This window comes from Carettochelys insculpta, chromosome 3 (assembly GCF_033958435.1).
Source record: "Carettochelys insculpta isolate YL-2023 chromosome 3, ASM3395843v1, whole genome shotgun sequence".
NCBI lineage: Eukaryota > Metazoa > Chordata > Testudines > Carettochelyidae > Carettochelys > Carettochelys insculpta.
Genome location: NC_134139.1, coordinates 42,185,355 through 42,212,484, shown reverse-complemented (window position 1 = coordinate 42,212,484; position 27,130 = coordinate 42,185,355). Strand labels below are relative to the sequence as shown.

Below are 27,130 nucleotides of genomic sequence, written 5' to 3'. Positions count from 1 at the left end.
CGAATCCAGTTTGGGTTTTTTTTTGTTTTTGTTTTTTTTAATATAACACTTGTGTAGCTTATGTAGCATATCAAACATACACTACTGCACCAATAATTTTAAAATACTCACAAATAATTTAAAGAGTATACTGCACAAAGCATCTGCACAAATTTAAAATTCACACATTTGTCATTCTTTTTTGGAAAGCAGTGAAGTATTTTGTTTGACCACTCATTTTGTTGCTATGAGTCAATTGAAAATATTTAACTTTTTCATACAAATAGTGTGAGTTCATAAAAGTGGAGATAAAATTCTCAGTTGCTTCCATTGATTTTTTTTTTTCTTCTGAAAGTTCATTTCATGCTACAAGATTAGGTACTATTGGAAATAGGTGCACATTACTGATGTGTATTAGGAAATGTTATATCAAAGGTAGAATCCATTGTTGCTTGTCTTGCTTTAACATATTTGTGATAAATAGCATTGCTGTTAATTATATTTACCAAAGCCATTTCACTTTTTTTTCTTTTTGTTTCTTTGTTTTTTGTTTTGGTTAGGGCCCAACAGGTCAAAGCTGCAAGACATGCTTGCAAACTTGAGAGATGTCGATGATCTACCTTCATTACAGCCATCTGTTGCATCACCTTCTAGGCCAAGTAGCTCAAGGCTTATTGAACAAGAGATAAACAGGACAGATGAAGGCAAGTATTTAAATCTGTGTAGTTTGTATAAATGTTTGTTTCCATATATATTATTATTATTACACAGCACTTTATATCTTATACTTTTAAACAAGTGCCAAATATAAAATTTAGCCTCATCATATCCCTAAGGTAGATAAGCATTATCCACTTCCCCTGTCCATCTGGAGAAATTTGGAGAGAGATTTAAAGTCACAATCTGATTTTGTTTTGAAATCTGTGTAAGGACTGCTGTTGACTTTTGGGGGCTCTGTATCAGACCCTATGCCACTTGCCCATGTTCACACTAGAACTCTGACAGAGTCAGGTCTAGAACACAGATCTCCTAGGTCTTAGCCACAAATCCATCCTTTGCCCATACATTAGAGGTGTGTCATTCTATAATATTTGAGTGCAGTGCCAAGGAACAAACTCTGCAACTAAACTAAAGGGTGTGTCAGACATGGAAACACAGTTGATTGAGAACAAAATTGTGGAGGAAGGACAGACAGCAATTTTTGCTCAGGTTGGTTGCCCATTTCTTAAATTTGATAGCGGTGTCTGTATCTAAAATTTTCAGAGAGGTAAGATGCAGGTGTAAAGCCCTGACATGCTATGCACATCTCTGATTCAGCATACAATACTTAGCTTCTCAAATACTACACTTCTAATTGTTAACTGCCGTGTATTAGCTTCAGTATTTCAGTTATTTTAATGATATGCAGAGTAATAAAATAAGCATGAAAGTGCCCTTTCTGATGTGTTAATTTACGTGAGGCATGCTGCAGTTTATGCCCAGAAGATTGCTAAATATGACTGGAAAAATGAGCAAGACATTAGCTAATCATCCATGTTGGTGCATCTGTATTCCCATTTAATCTTTAAGATCTTGAAGAGGCAGTGTTGGTGGTGCCTCTCAAACACTTTCAGTTGATGTCTGTATGTTGTCCAAGTTTCAGATCCATACAACATTGCTGGAAGAATAGTGGCTTGATAAACAGGAGGCTTGTTGTCTGCTTGAATGTCATGATCTTCAAATCTGTGTGCCATAAATGAGCAAAGGCTGCACGGGCACAGCTCAGACGGTGACGCATTTCTGCATCAATATCTGCCTTGGATGAGAGATGATATCCAAGGGAGAGGAAATGGTCACCATTCTCCAGTACCTCTCTATTGATTTTAATAAATGAGGCAAGTTGGTGAGGGCTGATGGTACAGTTTAGACTTGCTGAGTGTGAGACCAAGACGTATGTAAGCATCGGCAAACACGCTCAGCATAGTTTGAAGATCTGTCTCGGAGTGGGTAAAAACTGTGTTGTCAACATTATATTGAAGGTTCATGACAGATGTAGAAATCTTACACTTAGCTTTCAGCCTGCTAAGCTTCAGGAGCTTTCCAGCCATTTTATAAATCATTTCAGTGCCAGCTGGGAGCTTCCCAGCAATTAAGTAAAGAATGATGGCAATGAAAATCACAAATAATGGGTGGGGCGATGATGCAGCCCTATTTGATTAGGCTGATGAAAGTACAAAAGAAATGCAGATGAAAAAGATTCATATGCTATATATATTGCTGAGCACCAACAGTTCCCCCTTTCACATGCTTAGATATTTTTGAAAGAAAAATGGCAACTTAGCAATGTTTTGAAATGTGGGGGATTGATTGTGCATGTTTTGAGCATTTCCTATCATCACACAAGTACCTCAGAGGTAACAGAAAAAACCCTCTGGTCATATGTGATAAGTTTCCACATTCACTTTGTTTCAAAATATGTATTGTTTAATTCAGAGCATCTGACTCTCTTATGAAAAAGACAAAACATGAGTTCATTAGCAGAGCAAAGAGAAGGAGCTATGCATGAGCAGCCTTCAGTTCCTTCTCAGCTGCCTAGGCCTGAGGTTTTGTTGGTGCCCACATCACAATTATCTTTTTGTTAGGGAACATCTTTTAGTTCTTTACTTCATTATTTAGAACTTACTTTAGCCACCCTCCCCCTTTTTAGTTTTTTATCAGTCGTTGAGTGGTTTTGTTTGTTTGTTTGATCTTATATTGTTTTAAATAAAACTTCTTCAATTTCTCCCCCTCGTGCCCTAGGGTGTGAGTAGGTACATGCTTTCCTTTTTTTTTTGAAGGACATTATCTTTGAGTTAAGGTTAAATCCCCTGACGGTGCTATGGAAAAAGCAATTCCTTCCTTGCCTCACCTAGTTCTGTGTTAAAGGCTGCTCTGGCCCATTCAAATGGTGAAGTATATGAAAAAAAATTGAATGCTTTGGTACAACTGGGTGCCATTGTTGGCCCTGCTCTTAATGATCAGCTGAAACATCTCACCAGTATTTCAAAGTGGTTAATGGACAAGAAATTTGAAGAAAAAATAACTGTTGCGCTACAGAAGTTGGAACAGTATGGGGAAAGGAGTGTGTAGGTATTATCAAACCTAAAATTCCAAACTATTGTTCCAACTCTTCTTGAGCAAGAGAACCATACAGTCATTTACACTGCATGGTGTGATCATGGGCATCAGAAGCTGACTGTGGATGTTGTTGGAATTTCTTTACGATAGAATTTATTTTCGTAAAACTAACCACAAATACTCAATAATCTGGTCTGGTAGTAAAAAAATGCAGATTAAGTGAATGTGCCCATAACAGCTTACGAAAAAGTATAATTATGGTAGACATTTATATAATGTTGTTATTATATACATCTATTTGTATATCCAGTCTTACGTTTACAATTAGTCAGTTGCTTATTTGCCATTTGTTTCAGCTGTAAACAAAGTCAATTAATTTGTGCTGTGCATGCTTATTACATAATAGTAGTGCCACATAGTTTTTATTAAGCGTCACTAAAATGGTATAATTTGATTGTACTTAGTAACTGAGCAGCAACTAATTCCACTGCTAAAGTACCTATATTTATTTCCACAATGAGTTTTTACAGAAATGTGGATTTTCTGTTAAAGAACTGATGTAAAACTAGATATACAGTGTTGCTCCAGTATAAATAGCATAAAAATTAGGTGTTGGTGTTGGAATACTATTTTTCATATTCCATCTCAGCACCTTTTTAATTTTCAAAACTGTTACATATGTAACTTAAATCTTAGCACAATATTGAATTAACAGCTTAATACTTAATTAAGTTTTCTGAATACATTGCATCAGCCAAACTGTTTCCATTATTTTCTTCCATGTATCTTTGGAGCACCTGTCTATTCTGTATAAACCGAGGAGGAAGCTGTGCCCATCTTTATTACATTGGTATTAGAAATGGCTGAAAGGGGCATGAATGGTGCCACCCTCTTCTTGCCAGTGATCAGTTGCTTTTAACAGTCCTGAAAAACGTGGACTCCAGGGGTGTGGATCTTTGAAAGCAACCTATTCAAAAAATTCCTTTTACTAGAAAGTGCCTTGAATATTAATTTGAATCCGTGTCTTTTCTGCATGCATGAATGTCTATTTCCCTTTAATCTTTGGTCACCAGTTAAGATAGTACACAGTATTTTATAGGGAAAATGAACAGGGTTCATTGGAATGTGGGTTCTTACATGAAAACCCACAAGATTATATATGTATATAGCTATGATTTTTTGCATGTTTTCCTTTTTTCTTGCAGTGGAAGCTTTAACATTCCCTCCTACGACAGGGAAGTCATTCATTATGGGAGCAGATGAAGCCCTCGAAAGTGAGCTGGGTCTTGGAGAATTGGCAGGCCTTACAGTTGCCAATGAGGCAGATTCACTGACCTATGATGTAAGTGGTAGTTTAAAGTAAGCCATTGGAAATTGTCATCTCTGTGTGTCAGAAGTGAAGTCAGAAGGTTCACATGGATACAGACCACAGGAGAAAGCACATATGTAAACACTCAGGTGTTTTAAATTCAGACTTGTTTTCTGGAAGCCCTTTTTACTTAAATATGGCAGCGTCTGTAGTCTCTTGGTTTAGAGTGGCCATTTCTGGGAGTTAGAGTACCTAGGTCCAGTTAGATGGTTATGGAGAACAGTTCTCTATTGATGGCAAGTCTAGATCAGATACTAATTTTGGAAGAGCTGTCTCTGTCCTTAAATCAAATTACTCTTAAGCCACCCTCCTTGGTTGATTTCCAAGAGTAGACACCCATTTTGGTAATTTGAAGAGAGAGGAAATTAGGTTACTTATTAGTAACTGAAGTTCTCCTGTCATTTAAACCTATTTTTCTACCTTTCTGGCTTCTTCAGAGAGAGTGGGATTTCCAGATGAGTGAAAAGGAATTGAAGTTATTTTAGCTAGTAGATGGAGCTGTGGACTAGAACTTAAGGGTTCTGATTTTTGTTTCTGGCTATGTTATTAGCCTACTGGCTTAACTTGAGCAGGTCACTTCATGCTCTCTGTGCCTCAGTTTCACCCTATGTGAAATGAGGATAATGGCTTTTACCCCCTCTGTAAAGTGGTTCTGAGAACCACAAATAAAAAATTCTAAGAGCCAGATGGTATTACGATGTCTCTGCTGGCACCATTTATAGTGCATGCTAAGTAGCATGTTGTCCCTTTCTCAGACTATTTTCTGTCGCTGCTGTGAATAAACTACTACTCCTGCAGACCGCTAATTTCAGAGACAAAGGTCCTCAGCATTGTTTAGTGCGGGGTTTCAGAGTAAGACTGGGGAAAGCTCTCAGTACTGTGTTGTTTAAACAACACGCAAGTTCAAGAGTTTCAAAGTGCTATAAAATCCTTTCCTGTGAAGAAAATTACATGGACTGATTTCCTCTCATAGACGAAAGTTTTTTTGTTTTTTGTTTTTTTCCAGATGCCTCAACCAGTTTGCGACAAAAAATAATTTTCAGAGCATTCTATATAGTAGTTCCCTTCTCCATAGGAATTGGAGGTTATTTATGCAATCTAGAGATTGTAGAAATGTCCATCCATGTTTAGATACATTTCTTAAATTGTCAGTTTAAAAAAAATGAATTGAAACTATTATACTTTACTATCCCTGCTTCTGACTCCACCTGCTAATTTATTACATTTGCTTTCACTCTTCTTTTCTCCTCTCCAACAAATTTCTCTCCTTTTGTTTCTGGGTGAAAGACCAACACAAGCAATGGAAACTGACCGTGTGTAAAAATGGTGAAACCAAATGGAAAATTTAAGCAAACCGAAAACAGTTTTTTCTATAATATTTTAAGCTACTGCATTATTGCACTTGTAACAATAGTAGATCTTAAAAATACACACATGTTTATTTTAAATGTGTGGTGTCTCATTAAGCTGTCTTAGCTTTTTCTTGATCTAATACAAGGATTCATGACAGGTTTTGTCTGAGATGTAGAAAGATGTTTTGTCAGGTAGCATTTTTAAGTGATAAGTATTGGCAGGATGGTTTGCCATTGTTAAGACTAAGTTACCTTAAGAACATTTGGTGAGAGATGGAGACATTTTGACAGGATGTCAGTAGTCTAGGTGTGTTCGAAAAGCTATCACATAGGGCATGACCTTGTAGTGTTAGTCAATATAAATGTATGTCATGGTATTCTAGAAATGTAAGCTGCCTGCTGATGTGAACGGGGTCCTCCAGAGTCATCATTTCCCTTTACAGCGGCTCTGCAAAGCGCCATCGGAGGAGGGGGTTGTGGCAGGAGAAAAATTGACGTACCTCATGTCAGGGGGACACAGGCAGCCTTGCTGCTTGAGCTCCATTTGGAGTGGAGTTCATCAATTTCCCCTTCATGATGGCTCTGCAAAGAGCCCCAGAGAGGGAAAAACTGATGAAATTTTACAGCACACTTGGACGGTTCTCACTGTACACCAGTGTGCTGTGGCACACCGGTTGAAAACCACTGTACTAATGGACTGTATCTGTTATTACCGAGCAAATGAGTCCAGGGGACTGAACTAAATAACCTCTCAAGGTCCCTTCCACTCCTACGAAATTTAGCTTAGGTAGTGGTTGATTACACAGTCCTAAGAGACTGTCCAGTATTTTATTTCAGCCTTCATCTAAGAGTGTTGAAATAACTGCCTTAAAACATTTGTTCTATGTTATGGAGACTAACATATCATTTGGGTCACTTTTAAGTGCAGTTATAGTCAGAGGAATGTCTTTGTAAAATAGTCCTATTCAAATGTTCTGCTTCCTTTTTTTTCTCTAATTTTATGTCATCACTGATCATTTTACTGATTAAAAATAAGTGTGTATTGATCCTGTTAGTGCAACAAAGCTGACAGACCTCTTAAAAGAAAAAAGTTGAAGTGACGTCCTGGCTTGTGCATAAACAGAATTGCTAGTCACGTTTCCATTTGGGATTTATCATCTTAAGGTCCGCACACCCAAATTGCATCCTGACTGTTCTTATAGTGCATCTTGGCTGTGTCAAGGCTGCTGTTGCTAATATGTGAAAGAGAAAGAACATAGCTGAACTTCCACTGGTAGTTAGTAAGGTTATCTTTTGACTTATAAACTGAGAAACTTTAGGTCACTGAAATATAATAAACATGTGACCTTACAGAGCATTTCATGTTCATACAGAGGCATGTTTAGATAGGAGGATTTCCACCTTCTGTTTTTATAGAGTGCTTCTATTTATGACGGTTAGAAAATAATCCAATTTGTTTTTTATTTTTTTTGAATTATGATGATAAACTACTGCTACTTTTAAAAATATAATGGTAAGGTAGAAATGTCAAACACAAATAATCTTTTTATGTAGTATATATGCATAGTTTGAGTTTTTCCATGTTTGGCAAAGAATGCTGGTTAGTTTAAAGACATGGGGATTTGAAAATGAGGAAACAATTTGAAGTAATCCATAAAGGCTAGATGAAAATTCTGATTTCTTGTTCTCTTGTGAGTCCCCTAAATTAAGTAAAAGTTTGGGGTATTTCTTCCAAATAGATAGCAAATAATAAGGATGCACTGAGGAAGACCTGGAATCCCAAGTTCACATTAAGAAGTCATTTTGATGGAATAAGAGGTTTGGCTTTCCATCCAGCTGAACCAGTCTTAATAACTGCATCAGAGGACCATACATTAAAAATGTGGAATTTACAAAAAACAGCTCCCGCAAAAAAGTAAGATAATTCTTATTTAAGTGCCTGTTTCTATGACAATATTGTAATTATTTAGTGAAGCAGTAGCAACAAAACAAGGGTCATTTGGGTCTTGGTCCAGCTCTAAGTGGAGTCAGTGGAATTCCTCCCTTTTCACGTTATTGCAAGAGAGCATCGGCTTGTTGTAAGATGTAGACTTTAAAAGAATGCTGGGGGAATGCCATGCCACTTCACCAAACTCTCTCCTCTTCATTATGAAAATACTATATGATTTCTGTTTCCTGTAGTTCCAGATAGATGCTGTTATATTCTTTTACTAGGAAAACTTACTTAAAGATGGTGAACTATTTAATTTTATATCCTGTGTGCGCATACACATGCACGCACGCACACTTATTGAATAAAATTATGAACAGATGTGAAAACAGATTCTCTGGCCCACTCTGTACCTTGTGTCCTGCTGGATCTGTATGCATCTCCTCTTCTGGGGATTTATCCAATAGCTGCTAACTCTGTCACCCCTCCCAGAGTCACTGAAGTGAGTGGTGAGGAGAGACACAGCCAGAACACTGTGTACTTCTGCGGACCCCAGTGTCAATTCTTTTACTAGCTGCCAGAGTCCAGAGCTTCTATAAAATCACCTAAAACAACAAGAAGTCCTGTGGCACCTTAGATGAACAGATATTTTGGAGCATAAGCTTTCATGGGCAAAGACCCGCTTCAAAGATCACCTGGAGCCTTGGCACTAGCCTTAAAATCAGTGAACTGTAATCTGCTCCCTCCCTCCTTTGTGGCTAAACACAGTGCAAAATGTGGCCCACAGAATATACATAAGGTATTGAAAATGTGTTCAGTCTCTTTAGGTTTGATTGTTGTAGGATTGCTTAAGATTTGTTTGATTCCATTTTTATTATGGTTGCTTAAAATTTTTTTTCCACTGTTCGTTTTTGGAAGAAATCAAGGTATTATCAGAGATATTACTCAGTGGGGGAGAACTTTCATATGAGTTCATGGCACTTGAAGGTAGATGTTTCTGAAGTAAATTTTTAAAAAACACTTCTGGGAAAACTTGCGTACTGTAACAGACTCTGAAACTGCTATTCTCTTTTGTTTAGGAGTGCATCTCTTGATGTAGAACCTATATATACGTTCAGAGCACATAGGTGAGTGCATGCCTTATGGACACACAGAAGTATAATTGTATTCTGAGAAACATAGTTTTTATTTGATTAAAGTGGTTTTCAATATTATTTCCAGGATTTATGAAAAAATCCTGTGGTCTTGTTATGCATGTTAAAACTACCGTTTTAAAAAGACAAATCTGAATGTAAATATTGCAAATGCAGGGCATTTTTGTGCTTGTTACTACAATATGGAGCTTTTATTTGTTGTTTTCCTATTAAATGTGTGTACAGTATGAAGCTGTTGTCAGTGAGTTAAAGCATGAAAATCCCTTCAATAACTTTCATAAGCCATCCCAATTCTTCAGATATACAATTTTCCATGCCAATAGTTAAGCTTCATTATGTTTTGAAATTGGCATGGCCGGGCAAGTCATTAGTCATTGCACTTCGTGCTGTTAATTTCATCACTAATCTGGTCTAATTATAATGATATGACTGGACACTGCAGTGGAGTAACCTTTTTTCAGCCAAAGTCAAAAACCATTTATCACATACACCTGAAATCTGCAGTATTTTTCTTGTACTGTATCCACTTAGTGAGTCTCATTAAGGCTACGTTTACACTAGCCCAAAATTCGAAATGGCCATGCAAATGACCATTTCAAAGTTTACTAATGAAGCACTGAAATACATATTCAGAGCCTCATTAGAATGCTGGCAGCTGCGGCACTTCAAAATTGACGCAGCTCACAGCCACGTGGCTCGTCCACACGGGGGTCCTTTACGAAAGGACCCCAGCAACTTCGAAATCCCCTTATTCCTAACAACAGTATTCTGCTGTAAGGAATAAGGGGATTTTGAAGTTGCTGGGGTCCTTTCGTAAAGGAACCCCTTCTGAACGAGCAGCCCGGCGGCAAGTCGCATCGATTTCAAAGTGCCGCGGCTGCTGGCATTCTAATGAGGCGCTGAATATGTATTTCAGTGCTTCATTAGTAAACTTCAAAATTGCCATTTGCATGGCTATTTCAAAGTTTTGGGCTAGTGTAGACACGGCCTAAGAGTTCCAAATGTTTTGTTTGAACATAGACGTATCAGCTATTTTTCTTCATGTTGTCCATGAGTAGAGGTGAAATTTATAATTTGGTTTCTCTTCCAGCGGCCCAGTACTTTGTGTGGTAATGAGCAGTAATGGTGAGCAGTGTTACAGCGGAGGAACTGATGGCCTCATCCAGGCCTGGAATACGACAAACCCAAATATTGACCCCTATGATTCTTATGGTGCGTTTGTCATGAAAATGAGCTATCTAGTGAAACCATGATTTTTTGCTGGATTTAGCAGCTCTGTGAAATGTTTTGTTCAGTGGAACTCAGCATGTAAAAGAAAAGGGGAACTGTTGGCTTTAGCATCTAAGGTGAATCAATACATGCAAACTAAAGTATGAATCTACAGCACACTAGTTTGCTCTGCACTTTTTTGCCATGTACAAAAATCATAAATAAACAGCTGCTTTAGTTCTTGAATTGATTGATCGGTAATGGCTTGCCAAATGGTGAAACCTACCAATTTAACAAAGCAGGGGCTAAGTCAAGGGACCTTGCAGGATGGTGCTTCATGTGTGGTTTGTATTAAAGTTGGCTTTTGTAAAATGGCAACGTGACTTGCTATCAGTGGCAGCTTCAGAGATTTTTATCTGAACTTATGTTTTTAAGTTTTTTTAATGTTAACTTCTCCGTCATGTAGCATAATTGCAACTTCATTTTTTTCTGTTGATGTCATGTGACCACTTGCAGATTGGAAGAGGCTATAAATACATGGAATTAGCCTTTGATTTCTCATCCTTCATGCGCATTATGAAAAATACCACAATGTTTCTCCCCTTCATAGTGCTTCTTAATATTTTTGCAATGAAATTGGTTTGAATAGCATTTTAGAAACATGAAAGAAGCTGTGCCAATGAGCTTTCAGTGTAAATTAGAGAATTTAATAAATAACATTGGTGGTCATGGAAAACGGGGAGAAAAGAAAAAAACATTGGAAAGGAAATGAAAGGAAATACAATTTTGGCAATGATATGGGCTTACAAGAAACCAAATCTTTCCAATTTTTTACTTTTACTTTTCTTTTTAAAGTTATGGGGGTTTAAGGTTGTGCTATAAATTAAAGATAGTGTAGTAATAGAAACGAACAAATTTGAAGGGGATAAAGATTTCTTGGCCTGTGCATAAAATATCTGTTCTGAGACTTGGAGGCAGCATGGTGAAAGGCGTAGATCTTCAACTGAGGAAAAAAAAATATCTGGGGAAACAGTAAAGAGTGCATATAAGGAGCAGCAGGGGAGAAAAGACAGCTTCTGCCTGTAGACAGAGTCTGAGCTGTGTGTGTAGTGCCTTACGATAAGGCTGAGGAGTTTAGTGTTGATTTAGAAAGAAATGTTAACCCTCCCAAAGAGCCTCAAGGAAACCTGAGAATGCCAGGAAAGGAAGCTGCTTTATCCACTATGGTATTTTGGGTAGACTGAATGGGTAGGAAGGAGCACTGGCCAGAAAAGGTTGGTTGTAGTAATCAGTACAACATAATAAGGCTGCACCTCCACTAGCAAGTTCTTTTGGAGGATTTTTTGAAAGAAGGGGGCTCTTTGGAAAGACCCTGCAGAGCATCTATACACAAAAAGCGTTCTGTTTGAAAGTAAATCAAAAGAATGTGGCGATCCTTTCCCCTTCAAAAGCTTCTTTTGAAAGGCAATGTGTATAGACATACCATGGACCCTTTTTTCCAAAGAGCAGTCCTCACGGTGCCTGATTTTTCAATCCCTTGCCAGTTATTTCGAAAGACCAGGGCTGTGTGGACGCTCACTTTATGAGAGATTCTTTCAGAAGAGATCTTCCAGAAGGTATTCTTTCAAGAGATCTCTGTACTGTAGATGTAGTGTGGATTAGATTTTAAGAGTTAAGGTCAAATTTTCTTGTTTAAAAATACAGATTATGTAATTGAATTCCGGATATCTTGTTTTCAATATTTGATTCTATATACAGCCAAAGAAATAACTTTTAATTCAATGCCTGATTTTTCTTTATTTAAATTTTGTTTTAACCCTATTGCTTTTTTCACAGATCCTTCTGTTCTAAGAGGTGCACTTGTAGGCCACACAGATGCAGTATGGGGCTTGGTTTATAGTGGAACACATCAACGTTTACTATCCTGTTCAGCAGATGGCACTATACGTTTGTGGAAAACTTCAGAAATTGCTCCTGCTCTTAATATATTTAATGATAATAAAGGTACAAAATAATTTCCTTATTTAAATGCTTATAGCATTGCTCTTGAAATGGTCATAATTTTTGTTATTGAAAAGAAGCATCTTTGAGGGGTTTGTAGCTTAGGGAATTTTCTGGGTAGATACTTACATTTCGTTCTACCCCTAGAGATCCCAGTCGTAATAGATTTGCATTCTGCAGACTAGCGTTACTAGAACAATACTGATGAAAAGTCAGACAGTATTAGAACCCATTGAAATAAATGGAAGCTCTATTTTTTCAGCACCTCCTGAAAAATCAGACCTCTTATTTGTGCCTAATGAAAGTAGGCACCTAAGTTTAAAACATTAGGCCACTGCTTATACAGTCTTATTTATGATAAATTCTATTTTCAACCATAGAAGTAGTAATAAAGCGGACTACTGCCTGCTTTCTTATGTACTGCCTTATTGGTTGCTTTCTAGTTTATTACTTTGAGTAATGATGACGTAATGATGAACCATTGTATGGAATTACTAGAAAACGAACAATGTTACAAGTTATTGAACTAATTAAGATTTCTGCACCAAAAATGTTATTCCTAATCTTAGGCTTGAGGAAATAGGAGGAAACAGTACCCACTGCCTGGAAAAATAACTGCATTTATTGTATATTTTTAAACACGATTAATAACTTTTTTCTTACATCTTAGGCTGCATCTGCACTATGAAATAAATTTGAATTTATTTTATCAATTTTCTAATTCTGGAATTTATAAGTTCGATTTTGACCATCCTCGCTTCACACCTTGCTCCCCACAAAGTCAAGTCATTGCTGTCACACACACATTGGCTAACATTGACTGTTGCAGTAATGCATTGTGGGAAGCTATCTCACAGTTCCCTCATCCCCATAGCATTCTGGGTGTGCTTGCTGGTCTTGATGTCATCTTCTCCCATTGCATTTTCATCATTTCCCTCCTAATCCCTGAAAATATGTTGATCCCTGGCAATAATGCAGGAGATGCTCAAAATTAGCAGAAAGAACTTTTACTTTCCTCACGTGTTACATTGCCAACACAGGTGCAGTGATTGTATTCTCAACTGGCCATCCATCCTACCTCCCATCATTGCCGAAATGTTGTCCCTGAAGACAATGAAGGGGCCCGGAATGTTTCTTATGTTGAGAAGTACGTAGGAAGAAAGAGAGAATTTTTGTTTTCCCCATACATTATGTTGTTAATGGAGAGGGGTTTTGGCTTTCCGGTGCACTATAAGGCTTCCATGCAGTGAGTGTGTTCTCAGCTGGCCATCCACTGAGTATTCCACCTCCCACCATTGCCAGAATATTGTCCCTGAAAATAATGCAGGGGCCCAGAATGTTTCTTACATTGAGAAGAATGAAGGAAGAAAGAATTTTTGGTTTCCCCGTACACTATATTGGTGTTGGGGAGAGTTTTAATGCAGAGTCCCAGACTGTGCAGGAAAAAAAGAACTGTTGGTGTTCCCCTGTTGGCAGCAAGCCCAGGTTTGGGCCAGATAGGGGGTGGGGGGATTACTGGATGACCAATTGAAATAGTCCTCCCTTGGCAACAGCAAGCCCCTTAGCTGCTGGGGGAAACTTTTCCCTGGCATCAGCAGCAAGCCCAGGTATGGGCCAAGAGGGAGTGGGGGTCAGTGGATGACCAGTTGAGCCTTTCCTTCCCCAGCAGCAGCAGAGCCCCCCATATCATAACTACCGGGGAAGACTTCCCCACAGCGCAGCAAAGCCCCCAAATCTTAACTGCTGGTGGAGACTTTCCCACATGACGGCAGCATTGTCAGCACTGAACGGCAGGCACATGCTTTTATTGGGTTGGGTTGAGGGCTACCCACGTGATGTGGCTGAGCACGGGAAAGACCCAGACTGTGTGGTGCCTATGGGGGAGGCAAGGGGGTTTACGTGCACATGTAAACCTCTGAGAATTTTCTCAGCATGTTATGCAAGCACAACCCCCAGCACAGCCTTCTTGACATGTGGTTCGGTGGGGCAGGGGCTGGCGCCAGGCAGCACAGAAAAAATAGCAATTATACAGACAGAGCTGCAAACTCCCTGCAGGGGCTATTTGAATGAGTAGATGCACTCACACCGCTAACAGCACAGAAAGAAAGATGCCATTTCTCAGGTTGTCACACTAAAATGATGCAACAACTAAAGGCTCACTGCTCCTGCTTGCAAATTCAGGCTCTTCCTGTTACTGGAGAGCAGTGGCCAGAATGGAGCACTGAGAGGGGCATTATGGATTACATACGGGACACCACTGGAGGCTAATAAATTCGCTTTTAAGACATGGTGCTTCCACACATGCCTTTAGTCGAACTTCTGAATTCGAGCTTGATGCTATACCCATCAGGTAACTGCGATTTTGTAATCTCAAGATTAATGCACCCAAAATTGAGCTAATGGTCTTTACATTGAAGACAGTCACATGATAAATTCAAGCTAACTGAATTAAATTCAATTTTATGTCATAGTGTAGATGCAGCCTTAATGATGACATTTTCACACTGAAATGTTGCTTGCTTCTTGTTTTTACTGACTAATTCATTTCTGAAAGATGTGCTGTGTTTTTGTAGAAATGGGAATCCCTTCTTCTATAGACCTTGTGAGCAGTGACCCAAGCCACATGGTAGCATCATTTACCAGTGGGCACACTTGCCTGTTTAACATGGAGACACGGCAACGAATTCTTAACTTGGAGTCCAACATAGATAGCAGTAAGTATCCAAAATGGAATAATTTCCTCCTTAAGTGATGATGTTGCTTTCGTTGTTGAAAGCCTGTATTATTTTAGTCAAAATGAGAATATGTTCACAAAAATAAGCAAGTTGTGTGGCAGGTGAGAGTATAGACTGAAATGCAGTTGCTGGATTTTAAGTAGGGACAGATAATTTTACAGCTAACCCTCTAGAGCAGTGGTTCCCAACCTTTTCAATAGCATGGCACACTTCAATGAGACAGACAATTCCATGGCACACCCACTTTTTTTCAGCTGAATCCATTGCTCATAAACATCACATTTACTAACATTTATTAAGGTTTTGGACTTACTAGTGAGGTTTGCAACATAGTAGTGCGAACAACAAGCTAAATAAGAATCAAAAGCATTCATGTTTCAAAACCACCACAAATACACTGCTTTAAACAGAGAGCACAGACACATTTTCAAAATTTGTTTGTGCCATGCTAGGGATGTTGCGTAAATGAGTAACCACAGAAAATTTGAGCAGCTACTCAATTACTCATGGACTGGGAAGGTGGCTCCAGAGAGCAGACTCCCCTGCCAGCCCTTTGGAGCCAGGAGATGTTATTTATACCATGTCCCAGCTCCAGCAGGTTCCCATCTGCCCTCTAGCCACAGCAGGGAGTGGAGGACAGGCTCCCTGCTAGCTTGTTTTGGTTGGGAAACAGCATTTCAGCTGTGTCCAAGTGTGGGTGGGATCCTGCAGGGTTGGCATTTCCCTTCATGGTGGTTGTATAAAGAGCCACCATGGAAGGGAAATTGACAAACCCTGCACAGGCTGGGACTCCAGCAGCCTTGGTGCTTGCGCCCCAGCTGGTGTGGGATAGTCAATTCCTCCCCTCCCCATATGCTGTGGTGGCTCTGCAAAGAGCTGCAGTGAGGGGAAGTTGACGAAATTTCACATCACGTTTGGACAGCTCTCATGGTGCACTAGTGTGCTATGGTGCACTGGTTGAGTACCACTGCTCTAGACCTCAGGCAGGGCTCCAGAAGCACAGCAAACCACGTATCTCTGATGAAGGATCAGAAGAAATGTATATTTTGCACATGCATTGTGTCTCACAGTTCTGTTGGATTATTTTTAAGTGGTTGCAGTAATTGTAAAAGTTAAAGCTGAGGAAACAGATGAGGCAAACCTCAACTTCTATGTTTTCCCATATATGGAGATTGTATGGAAGCATATTGATACAGGTACATATGTCTGAGTGACAGTGAGCGTGCATATGCGTCACTTCTATAATGCTTTGGAATGATTTAGGATAAAAGGCTATATATATATGTGTGTGTGTATATAATATATAAAATAAAGTACTTCGGAGAGCTTTCATTACAGACACATGGTAAATTTAATTCCTATGTACATTTTTTAACTAAAAACTCTTTACTAATTTTATTCTTTCAAAGGAACATGTGTTTTGCAGTTTGCTGTAGAGGTTAACCAGTTTTTTTTTTCCCATAGCCACTAGCTCTTCCTGCCAGATAAATAGAGTTGTCAGCCATCCAACCCTTCCTATTAGTATCACTGCCCATGAAGACAGGCACATCAAATTCTATGACAACAATACTGGTAGGTGTTCTTTCACTAGACACTGTCCATAGTATTAATGTAAAACCAAAGAAACACACTGGTAGTAATTTGGCAGTCTCATGAGAGAGGTCATGGATTGAATGACCTGTGACACTAATCTGTCCTTCTAGATTTTGTCTGCAGGAAGCCCATCCAGGTGAAACATTCTGATGAAGTGTTAGGAAACTTGCACTGTTGCAGTCTCAGGTTTTAAATGTCTCAGGTGGCAGTGATTTCCCCATTTCCCTGGTAGGGCTACTGCATAGATGAGTGAAAACTCATTCTTGGGAAACTTCCCCTTATGTTGGACTAAAATTTTCATTTGCTGATTTATCTTTTTTTTCTAATTCTGCCCACTGGCAACATCACAAGTAGTTGAAAGCAGTTTGGACAGCTGTGTGGATTGCTGAGCATGGTGCCTGGTCAGTTTCCACTTAGTTACGCTATTAACGTTGCTCCGGTCTCAATGGGAGCTCTCCTCCAGCAGTGTTGCTGCAAAGGAAATGACCCCTTTTGCAGGAGTGGTTGGGTTGTTTTGAATTCAGTTTAAAAGCCTAGGCTGGGAGCTGAATTAAGGTTCCCAATTCAGTTTTAAGGGATCCAACTACTTGTGCATAGTGGTACTGAGAGCTATTATGGGCCACGGGGCAAGATGAGAGGGCAGCCCAGCTCTGCGCCTCAGAAGGGATGGGGCCTAGGACTGTTGGCCCTTAGCACCACTCAGATGACAGCCTTGGCCCTCTGTTAGAGCTGTGCAGAGTGGTGGAGCAGTGCTCCAGAACTCCAGCCCCCACTGGTGCTGTAATGACAGCTGGCACTCTGGGCCCTTCTGATATGCCAGGCCCCAGGGAAAGTGCACCCTTTTGTCCCCTTCTCCCTCCACCTCCAGCAGGCCCAGAGGTACTGTGGGTGTAATGACAATAGTAAACAGATGCTCTCCACATGAATCTGGCCATTCTTCCCAGCAATTGGTGGCCCTCTTATTATTGCCCGTGCACTTCCTTAAAAGTTGTATTGCATACTATTCCAGATGTTGTTTTAAATCTAGGAGAAGATATAAAGTAAATCAAGTAGACAACAAACCTTAATCTTTGTCTTGTTTTCATGGGTTAATTTCCTTCTACAATGGAAGAATATGTTCCATACATAAAGCCAAAAAAGCATTCAACTTTATTTATCCAAAATGGGATGATTGCCTACACATATTGTGGGTTATTGCTGAATAACTGACCTCTTAAATCAATCAGGAAGCAGAGACTTATGAAAATGAATGCAGTAAAATAATATGGATAATCCTTTTTTTCAAAGGAAAACTGATCCACGCAATGGTAGCCCACTTAGATGCAGTCACAAGTTTGGCTGTTGATCCTAATGGCTTGTATTTGATGTCTGGCAGTAAGTACATCAAATGTTACCTCTTCCTTTTCCATGTTCACTTTAATGTTTTCCACAATTAAGAAAACCATATTTCCCTCTTTTTCTGTGTAGGTCATGACTGTTCAATTCGCTTATGGAACCTTGAAAGCAAAACCTGTATTCAAGAATTTACCGCTCATCGTAAAAAATTTGATGAGTCTATTCACGATGTGGCATTTCACCCATCCAAATGTTACATTGCCAGTGCAGGAGCAGATGCTCTGGCTAAGGTTTTCGTATGACACAGTGCTTCCTTTCCAACTCTAGCTCTTGTACATTTAACCAGATGCACAAAAGAGAGGAAGACATGGGCAAGAATCTTCATTTTCTGCCCTGTAATTGAGAGAACGTTTGTAATGGTTTAATTGTTGCAGGGTGCTCTTTTCTAAATTAAGGTTTCTTCAGGTTTCTGCAAGCTCAGCTGGTGCTGAGAGCTTGGAAACTCTCAGTTTGAAACATCAATAAAAGAACTGCTTTTATTTCTGAGGGTGTGAATGTTCGTCCAGGCAGGCCTTGGGCGAAAGTAGGTCTCTGTATTCTCTGCAAATAAAGTGGGACAAGTAACATAAAAAAGTGACCATTCACGTGCCGATTAGGCTACCACTTGTTCATCCCTTTGGTATTAATGATTAGATGGTGTTTAGAGGAAAGTAGTTGATAGTTAATCTCAATCCATCTTGCTGCTAGTGAAATGTAAATTTGGCTTAAAGGAAAAAAATACTAATTTTTAAAAATTATTAATGCCATAACATTTTGTTAAATCTATTATGTTATACAGCAGATATTTACTTTGCAGAAAATTGACACATTTAATTTTGTGAACAAATGTGATTAGCAAATGGCTAGAAGCTTAACTCATAGTCTAGTCAGAGTTAAGGAGACGGGCTGAAACAGCCTAGATATACTGTAATAAGGAATTTAATTTATTCAGATTTATATACTGTTTGTTGTTGGAGGTCAGGCACAAGAAATTGTAATAAAACTTCCCAGAGCAAGCACTGCAGAGTTCAGTAAACATGTCTTAATTTCTTCCCATTTCTACAAAAAAGAATGCCACTGTGGATGAAAATCATGTCATTTTACGAATAAACATGAATTCACAGTGCTCTGTAAAAGCCTTGCTATCAGATCAATGCAAAAGGTGCCTTTACAAAGTCCCACCGGTTTGAAAGATTCTACTAGTTGAAGAGAGATTCCCTAACTTTAAAACTGTTGGAACTTTTGAATGTTCCCTCTAGGTGGAGAATACTGTGCCATTTTTCTTTAAAGTAGGGTTATGTGAAAAGTAACCGTTCAAAAATGACATCATTTTGCTCATTAGATCTGGTCTGTAGATCCATTTAGAGTATATCTGTTTATTTCAGTGACATGGCAGGTGAGAAAAAGCTTTAAATTCTTTTAGGGCAGTGGTGTCCTCAGTTCCACTTGTGGGATGTAATTAGTTCTGCAGATTCTTTATTATTGGTGGTGATGTGACTGAGAATGAAGGCACCCAGCATGACTTTCAGATCCCATGTTGAATTTGGCTAGAAGTTAAAGACTTTTTTTTCTTGTAAACTGACACATTGGAAATTGGAATAATTGAAACATAGTAAGCATAGGACAAAATAGTATTTTAGAGTGACTTAGGCAGAACTGCCCATTGATTACAATGGGGAGTTTAGTTTAATATTCAGTGCCACTCTATTGCTTTGTGATAAAAAGTTGCACCAGACTGTCTGAACCTGCAATGTACTATATTTAATGCTAAATACCCTGGAATACTTTTACTGCTAAAAATATTCAGATATTTCAGTTTGTGATATCAATGTACAATAGATTTCCATTAAGTAATATTAGACCACTGAACAGATTACTATAATAATGCAAAATATTTAGTTTTATATGATAAAGGGGAAATCTGGCTGCAAAACTGAGCATTCAGCTTCGTGAAGTCATTTGTGTACTTGACTCTTGTTCTTTCGGTGTCATAATTTTATTTCTTTTTTGGAAAGACAATTACAAAGATTTATTTGAAAAAATTCTAAAAGTTATATATATTATGTGTGTGTGTGTACATATATTGTAAACATGTATTAATGTCTTGTAAGGGAAGACTTCATGGGTGCATTTTAATGTTTTAGTATTAGTTCTCAGTTTGTGTATACAAAGGATAATGCTAAGTATGAAATGAATGTTGTGCTGTTTGCTTACAAAATATGACATAGTTACAAGTATTTAGATTGCTGTACATAAAACTAATCAGCCAGCATGCTTGTTTTTAAAGACTGTCGTTCTTACTGATTAAAAGTTGAATGTAGGAAAAAGTGGCTATTCAAATGTGAATTGAAAGATGTTCCATTTTTAATGTTGGGCTCTTGCTCAAACTGCAAAGTGAATCTTTTAAAGCTGGCAATAGCTAGAAGATGAGGTGCCTTTAAAAAACAAATGTAGCCTTACAAAGAGGTTGTGGAGTATATATTTTTGTGCTGGTCTTCATAATTGATGTTTGTCTTTTTTACTGTATTTGCTCACGTACTTCTGAGATTGCAAGATACCTGTTCGTGAACCTGTCAGCTACTCTGAACATCTTTATAGAGGTTAGGGATGGAAACGACTGCTTAAGCTGCCTAGCCCATCCACCTGCCAAAGTGCGATTGTCACCCGTTGTGCATTTTAATAGTGTTTGGACCAGTGGGGCTTTATACATGTCCCACGTGATTAGGCTTTCATTATTTCCCTTGGAAAACTATGCCAATGCTTAGATAGCTTGCTATCAAAAAGTAATCAGGCTAAATATTTCTCTTCTTAATTTCATTCCGTTATTCTGAGTAACAGTGGTTTGTACTGAATAGTTCCTCTGATGCTTTTTATTGATAGCCTCCAAACATGTGTAGACTCTTATCATGTCCCTTGATTGTCTTAGGCAAGCTGTATATGTTAGCTCTTCATTGTTTTTCCTCACAACTAAATCTCTTCAACCCCTGATCATTTTCATAGCTCTTCTTTGTAGCCCTGGCAATTTGTCAAGTTTATGTCTTCATAACTTGCTGTCCAAAACCATGAACACACCATTCCAGATGCAGTGCCATCAATACTAGTATAGAGAGGGTCTGTTAACTTCTGTGTTCTGTGGTGTGACCCCTCTGTTTGTGGAGCCCAATTGTATTGGCCTGTTTGCTGCTGTCAAACCACAAACTCAAGTCCCATTTATATCTGCCATCTTTTATTATCAATTAGCTCAATTATTGCTTCCAGGTTGTTGTTTGTTGTTTACTTATGTCAACTTCTCCCTATTCATTATAGTTTGTAAATTTTGTTACATTGTATCAGCCACTAATGAAAATATTCACAGGATTTGATCCAACTCAGATCCTTGCAGTATCTTCACTGAAAATTTCCAAATAACTTGATACATTGTATTCTACCATATGCAGTTTCCATATTAAGTTCACATGGCAATTTTGTTCATGTTGTTTCATAGGAATTTCAGTATCATTTAATCCTTGTTACTAACTTTTGTTTTTGGTAAAAGTCCAGTTGAAAGTTGATACTGCAGCCCCTTATCTGGTGAAAATGGCTCCATAGATTTAAACATCTACATTTTCACTTCCAATTTACAAGGATAAACCATGTGCTGGATTTGTGCTTATGATTCAGCTAACTAAAATACTTTCTTGTGCAAAAAGATTACAGTAGTTTGGAATGCACTTAAATGTTGTGGAAAATGTTTCCTTCACTTTTATGGTGTCCCAGTCACTGCATTTTTCGTACCTTGAAAACAAACGTGTGACCTGCCCAGTAAAAATCCTAAGCAGTGGTCAAGTTTATTTTTCATTTATATTGTTTGTAAAAGTTGACTACCATGATTTTCAGATCACATTTAAGTTTTTCATTTAATAAAAGATGGTTTTTTCTTTCGAAAAAGCTCTTTAAAATAAATTTAATTTCCCATTGTTTGTTTCTAGGGTAGAGGTGTATGATTAAAGTAATGTTACAGCTTAAGTAGTCCCAAGAGTTATATGGTGCATAATTGTTCAGCATTCAGCTTTGTAATTAAACCATAACCATAGCTGTAGAAGCTGCAAATTCCAAATACATAAAACTTCTCTTTTCAGTAAATCTAAAGTAGCAAAACACATTTTTTTTAAATGCATCTATTAATTCATCCCAATTTTTTCTGCTTCTCAGTTGTTTAGCCACTTGATGTAGGGAGTTCCACAGACTATCTATTAATGTAAAATACATACATCATTTTTTGATGGGAACACTGGATTCCAAGCATGTTACTAGACTCCATCCTGAAGGAAACCAGAAATTCATTAACAAGCCTAAAGATCATATCAGATATTTTTCAAGCGCTTCTAAAGACTTCTCTGTAATAAACTGCACCGTCCGTGGTTGCAGGATATATTAAGACTCAATTTTTAAATTATAAATTTTGCCCTTTTGTGCCAAAATACAAAGTTCAATTTGTTCAAATGTTTAACTATACCACTACAGAACGGGTATGGAGATTTGTAGTATCTCATAACAAAATCTTTAAAAATAGAACTTGATATTTTGTTTGTTTCTCATATCTAATGTTCAATCTACCTTTGAACACATACTCCTCAGAGACTTCTGTATAACCACAGAACTGAATCACATGTCCAAGAATTGGCAGTATCAGGCCATAATGAAGTTAATAGGTGACTTGTTCTCATGTACTGTGGTAAGATTAAAAAATTAATCAGGAATGTAGGACCACTTTTCAGCCATGATTTTGTGGCTTTAGATCATGACCTCAATGTTACATAAATTGCAGTATTTTTGCATTTAATTCACTATGAATTATCCATTCCATAAAAATAAATGCATTGTCCATGTCATCTGAGCTGAGCTTTAGGGTACACTTTGCTTTATTCCCAGGGCAGGTTGTGTGTGATACACAGGTTTTGACCATTTTACTATGTTGTTTAAATATACTATAGCGTTTTATGTTTACATGCAGATGAGCTATGAATGGGAGAAATGTTCCAAAGAAATTTCATGAGTCAGTTTTATAAAACATGTATCTATTTTTGACAGGTGAAATGGAATTCTTAATTAAATTGGGAAAATACAAAGTTTATGGAAACACAACCCTAACTACAATGCAACATTGAAAATTACATCTGAAATTTGAAGCTGCTAAATAGAAAATTATTTGCTCACAGTTACTAAAAAGGGGAAAATAAGAACATGAAATTAAGATATGCACATATTGTTTTTAGGAAAATTTGTAATGTAGTTAATTTGTTACATCTTGGACCTCTCCTGATGGCGAGCTTTAAAGCTACAGTCTATTTCTCTCTTGAGTGACACAGAGTTGCTCTGTAATAAGGTTTCTGTTCTTTTTGGTTTTTGGAAGCAATTGCTGCTTCTCGTTGCAGATATTTGAGAGAATATCCTGTCCCATAAGAATCTGAAAATTTATCATTATGTCAGACTTCAGTTGTGTATTTCGTGGAGCAGGCTACATGGAAAAGTGACATAACTTGTTTTTTTTTCTTTTGTATTTATGTAAATAGCCGTCGGTTTATAGAGCAGTACTGCTAATTATCAAAGCACATAATCTGCTAACCCAACCCCCTTGTGCTATCGGGCACAACTCAGCATGACTAAGGATTACAGTAGTAAGGTAGTAGATAAAATTTTGCCCATGAGGCTACTCATGGGGTATGTCTACAAACCAAGGAAATGATAGTTGGAGGGAAACTGAATTTTGAAGGGTGGCATGAAACTAACTTGAGCAAGTTTAGGATGGAAAAGTGTAAGGCATGTGCTGGATTGAACCCCTCTGTTTAAGTGATCCTTAGGCATGTATTCCTGCTCAACCAGTGAGTTTGTTCTGGTTAGTGAAAATCAACCCCTTAGGTGGTTTGCAGGGTTCTCGGTCCCAGGCCCCAGTAGAGAGACAAGAAGCGTGACATGGCTCATATATTTTATTGGACCAACTTGCTCATTTTCATTAAAGACATATTGTCCCCATGGAAAAACCAATCTGTACTGTAGCTAGATTTAAAAAATATACTTTAATGCAGGTCTCTACTTGAGCTAGTATGTTTTTTTTTACCCAGTTTGACCCTGTCCATGCTTCCAAGCTGTGCTCTGACCCAGTAAGACCACAACCAACACTATGCTTAAGCATGTTTTTTAAACTGTTTCAAGCCCTGTGTTGACAAGGCCTAAAAGTTCTGTTGGGTTGTATTCATTCACCTGGAATTGAGGGCTATCAAAATTACTTGTGCAGAGTCTGAGAAATCCTTGGTCCTAGCACCAAAATCTTAATTTGAAGGATTAAGAAAAATAATTACATGTCTGGATTTGAACTTTTCTAAAAGGGAAGGGATAATTTCTCACCAAACCAAATGTAGTTATTACTTTTGTGGCTTACTTCTAAAGGCAGCCAAAAACATAAAAGGAATAAATGATGGGCTGCAGGCTGACACTTCTCCATTAAGAGAAGTTTTTATTTTTTTATACTTTCTTTGAAATTGTGGTCTTTAATTGTAGTTTGTTTTCAAATGCATAGCTCCCAAAATTATTTCATCTTATTCAAGAAGTTACAGCAAACATAAATAGATTTCACTTCAGTGTTAACAATCTGGAGCAACTTGCTACTGAAAGTACAAAATGAGTATGTTAACAAGTAACATGGAGCTTTGAGCCTGTACGGATTAGCAGGGAATCTTGTACTATATGCAGTGGTTTCTTTAAGATGTATACATATGCAACTTGAAGAAGAATACAAGATAATAAAGCTATCATTCAATATAACATTCTATATTAATTATAGGTATAAAGGCTTCTTAATCTAGAGATTATCAGTATACCCACTACTTGCAATGTATTTTGCATTAATAACTCAGTTTCTTAAAGAAACACACCAATTAAAATAGTCTTTCAAAGAAATTTTTTTGCCTCTGGAACTAATACTACTCATAGTTAAAACTGAAGTACCATCATTTGAAATGTTTCATATTTCACTGTTAATGCAGTTTGCTTTTTGTTTTGATACCTTTATTTCATTTTTTCCCATAAAACAAAACTTTAGTCCCAAATACAGTCTATCTCGCAGTGCACCTTTTAAAGTAGAGATTGCAGCTGGTGACTACAGCTGCTGCATACTTTCTGTGCTGCAAAGTTGGAGTGAAAGGGTACCAGTTACTATGAGTAACGTGGAAATGCATTCTTGAAAACAATCAACGGGGTAAAGTTTAAGCATGCACGTTACTTTGGTGTTGTGCGCTCCTAAATGCCTACTTTGGTGTAACTGTTTCAAACCACAGGTGCTTTGTGAAATGGTAGCTCAGATGGAAAAGTATCTATTTGTTGCCGTAATTCTGTTAGTTTGTCAATTTGTGTCTATGGTTCAGTATAAGGTTATGTAAAAGCTATAAACATGCTAATTTGGTGGTACATGCTGTTCTTTTGTACATAGTGAATTAATTCTTTTCAAATGATGTATCTATTTTTTATTTTCTATGTAACTATTTCTCCCAGTAAGAGAAATCCATACATTACAAATTTTCTATAACCTCAAAAGGATTTTGCATTCATGGGTGAGGGGATCTATAATTTTGAGATGCTTTTACCATCAAACAGGCAAGAAGTTTTTTGTTGTAAAATGAAAGCATTGTATTATCATTTAAAATTTTAGTATTATTTCAGAACTTCATTCATTTTCAGAAACCTAACCATATATAAAGTTTGCAAAAATCTGAAAAGTCATGGAGCAGTAGTTTAAAGCATATTTGTATATTTTGGGATATCTCAATAGGAGCTCTTCAAGTTTTCTATTTTTATGAAATGCATTGAAACTGTTGGTTGTGGAATGTTATTGGGTCCTTTGTGTTTAAAGTTACATTAGGTTGTCTGATAGGCCAATTATGTCATTAAAGTTATATAGATCTGCTTATGTTGATGTGCAATTTAAAATGACAACACTGAGGTAATCATGTAGGAATTTATTGCTATGGCAGTAGTGAAATGGGATCCGTGTCTACTGTACCCACATTTTGGACTGAGCAAAATCACATGGACTTCCAGAAATAAGCAATGGTTTTTAAGAGCAGCTTATTTAATGTTGCAGCAGCAAGTAAATGTTATTTGTACCATATACCTGTACATGTAAATTGGGTGCTAATAAATACTATTTTTCAACATGTTGTATCATGTCCATAACTTTTCCCTTATAAGACCTACATAAGCATATCTAGTGTGGGGATGCACCAAAACAACCCTACAGATGACACCAGCACATTCCCTTGTGAGCTATGCTTGTATCTGATTTTTTTCTTTTACGTTTGACTTTTGTGAGAGCTGTTTCAGGGCCAATTATCTCCCTTTTCATTTTTTGTACTTGGTCCACATGATATGCATTAACAAAACAAAAACCAGCAGTCATGCAGCACTTCAAAGACTAACAAAATAATTTATTAGGTGATGAGCTTTCGTGGGGCAGACCCACGTCTTCAGATCTGGAGATAGTGCACTATTTCCAGTAAAGCATTATCTCCAGATCTGAAGACATGGGTCTGCCCCACGAAAGCTCATCACCTAATAAATTATTTTTAGTCTTTGAAGTGCCGCATGACTGCTGGTTTTTGTTTAAGATGCAGACTAACATGGTTACCTCTCTGTTACTATGCCATGTGGAGGTGTTTTATGACTGTACCCTCTTAACACTAGAGGCACCTTACAACTTAGGCAATACTTAATGCACACAGCTCCCAGTGGCTTCCCTGGGAATTAGACATGCATTATTCCAAGAGAGTAATGCCTTTGTGTACGGGGTTAATTATCACAGCCTGATGCAGCAATTGCAGGGGAGGAACGCCATGTGCTTTAACCTTACTTCCTCTAATAATAACAGACTGTAACATAACAAAGCAGCAGAAATGTAGCACTTTGAAGATTAACGAAATGTTCTTCTTCGAGTGGTCCCCGTGGGTGCTCCACAATAGGTGTCGGGCTCACCCAGCGCCGCAGATTGGAATTCTTCTAGCAGTTTCTATTGGATCGCGCATGCGCCGACGCGCACCGCTCCCTTGCGCGCGCCCCCGGCCATGTGCGCGATCCGGTCCCCGCCAGTTCCTTCTCAACTGCCATTGGCTGCAGACGGAATCCGCTCAGGCTAAAGCCAGAGTCAGATAAGATAGTTGTTTTTACATGTAGTTTGTTTGTTTTGTCACTAGAAAAAAAAAAAAGAGAGAGAGAGAATATCAGCTAGCAGAAAGAAGAGGAACGAAGGAGAGAGGGGCGGACAAGAAGGCTAGTTAAGCCGTCCGCTGTCCCGCATGCTGGTGGTTGTT

At 38.0% G+C, this 27,130-nt stretch overlaps 1 protein-coding gene across 4 annotated transcripts in view; it reads left to right on the top strand.

The window, feature by feature from the left end:
* STRN (striatin) overlaps positions 1-25,979 on the top strand; it is an 89,049-nt gene extending 63,070 nt beyond the window's left edge. For 3 of the 4 annotated variants that reach the window (XM_074989682.1, XM_074989681.1, XM_074989680.1), the window contains 10 exons: positions 540-683; positions 4,281-4,417; positions 7,536-7,711; positions 8,806-8,853; positions 9,971-10,092; positions 11,926-12,093; positions 14,664-14,804; positions 16,290-16,397; positions 17,706-17,792; positions 17,886-25,979. In XM_074989682.1, coding sequence (XP_074845783.1) covers positions 540-683; positions 4,281-4,417; positions 7,536-7,711; positions 8,806-8,853; positions 9,971-10,092; positions 11,926-12,093; positions 14,664-14,804; positions 16,290-16,397; positions 17,706-17,792; positions 17,886-18,055 — 1,301 coding nt within the window. In that variant the 3' untranslated portion in view covers positions 18,056-25,979. Of the gene's footprint in view, positions 1-539; positions 684-4,280; positions 4,418-7,535; positions 7,712-8,805; positions 8,854-9,970; positions 10,093-11,925; positions 12,094-14,644; positions 14,805-16,289; positions 16,398-17,705; positions 17,793-17,885 lie in introns of those variants that run through there. The other variant, XR_012644928.1, reaches the window with a different exon arrangement.
* Positions 25,980-27,130: the final 1,151 nt, after the last annotated feature.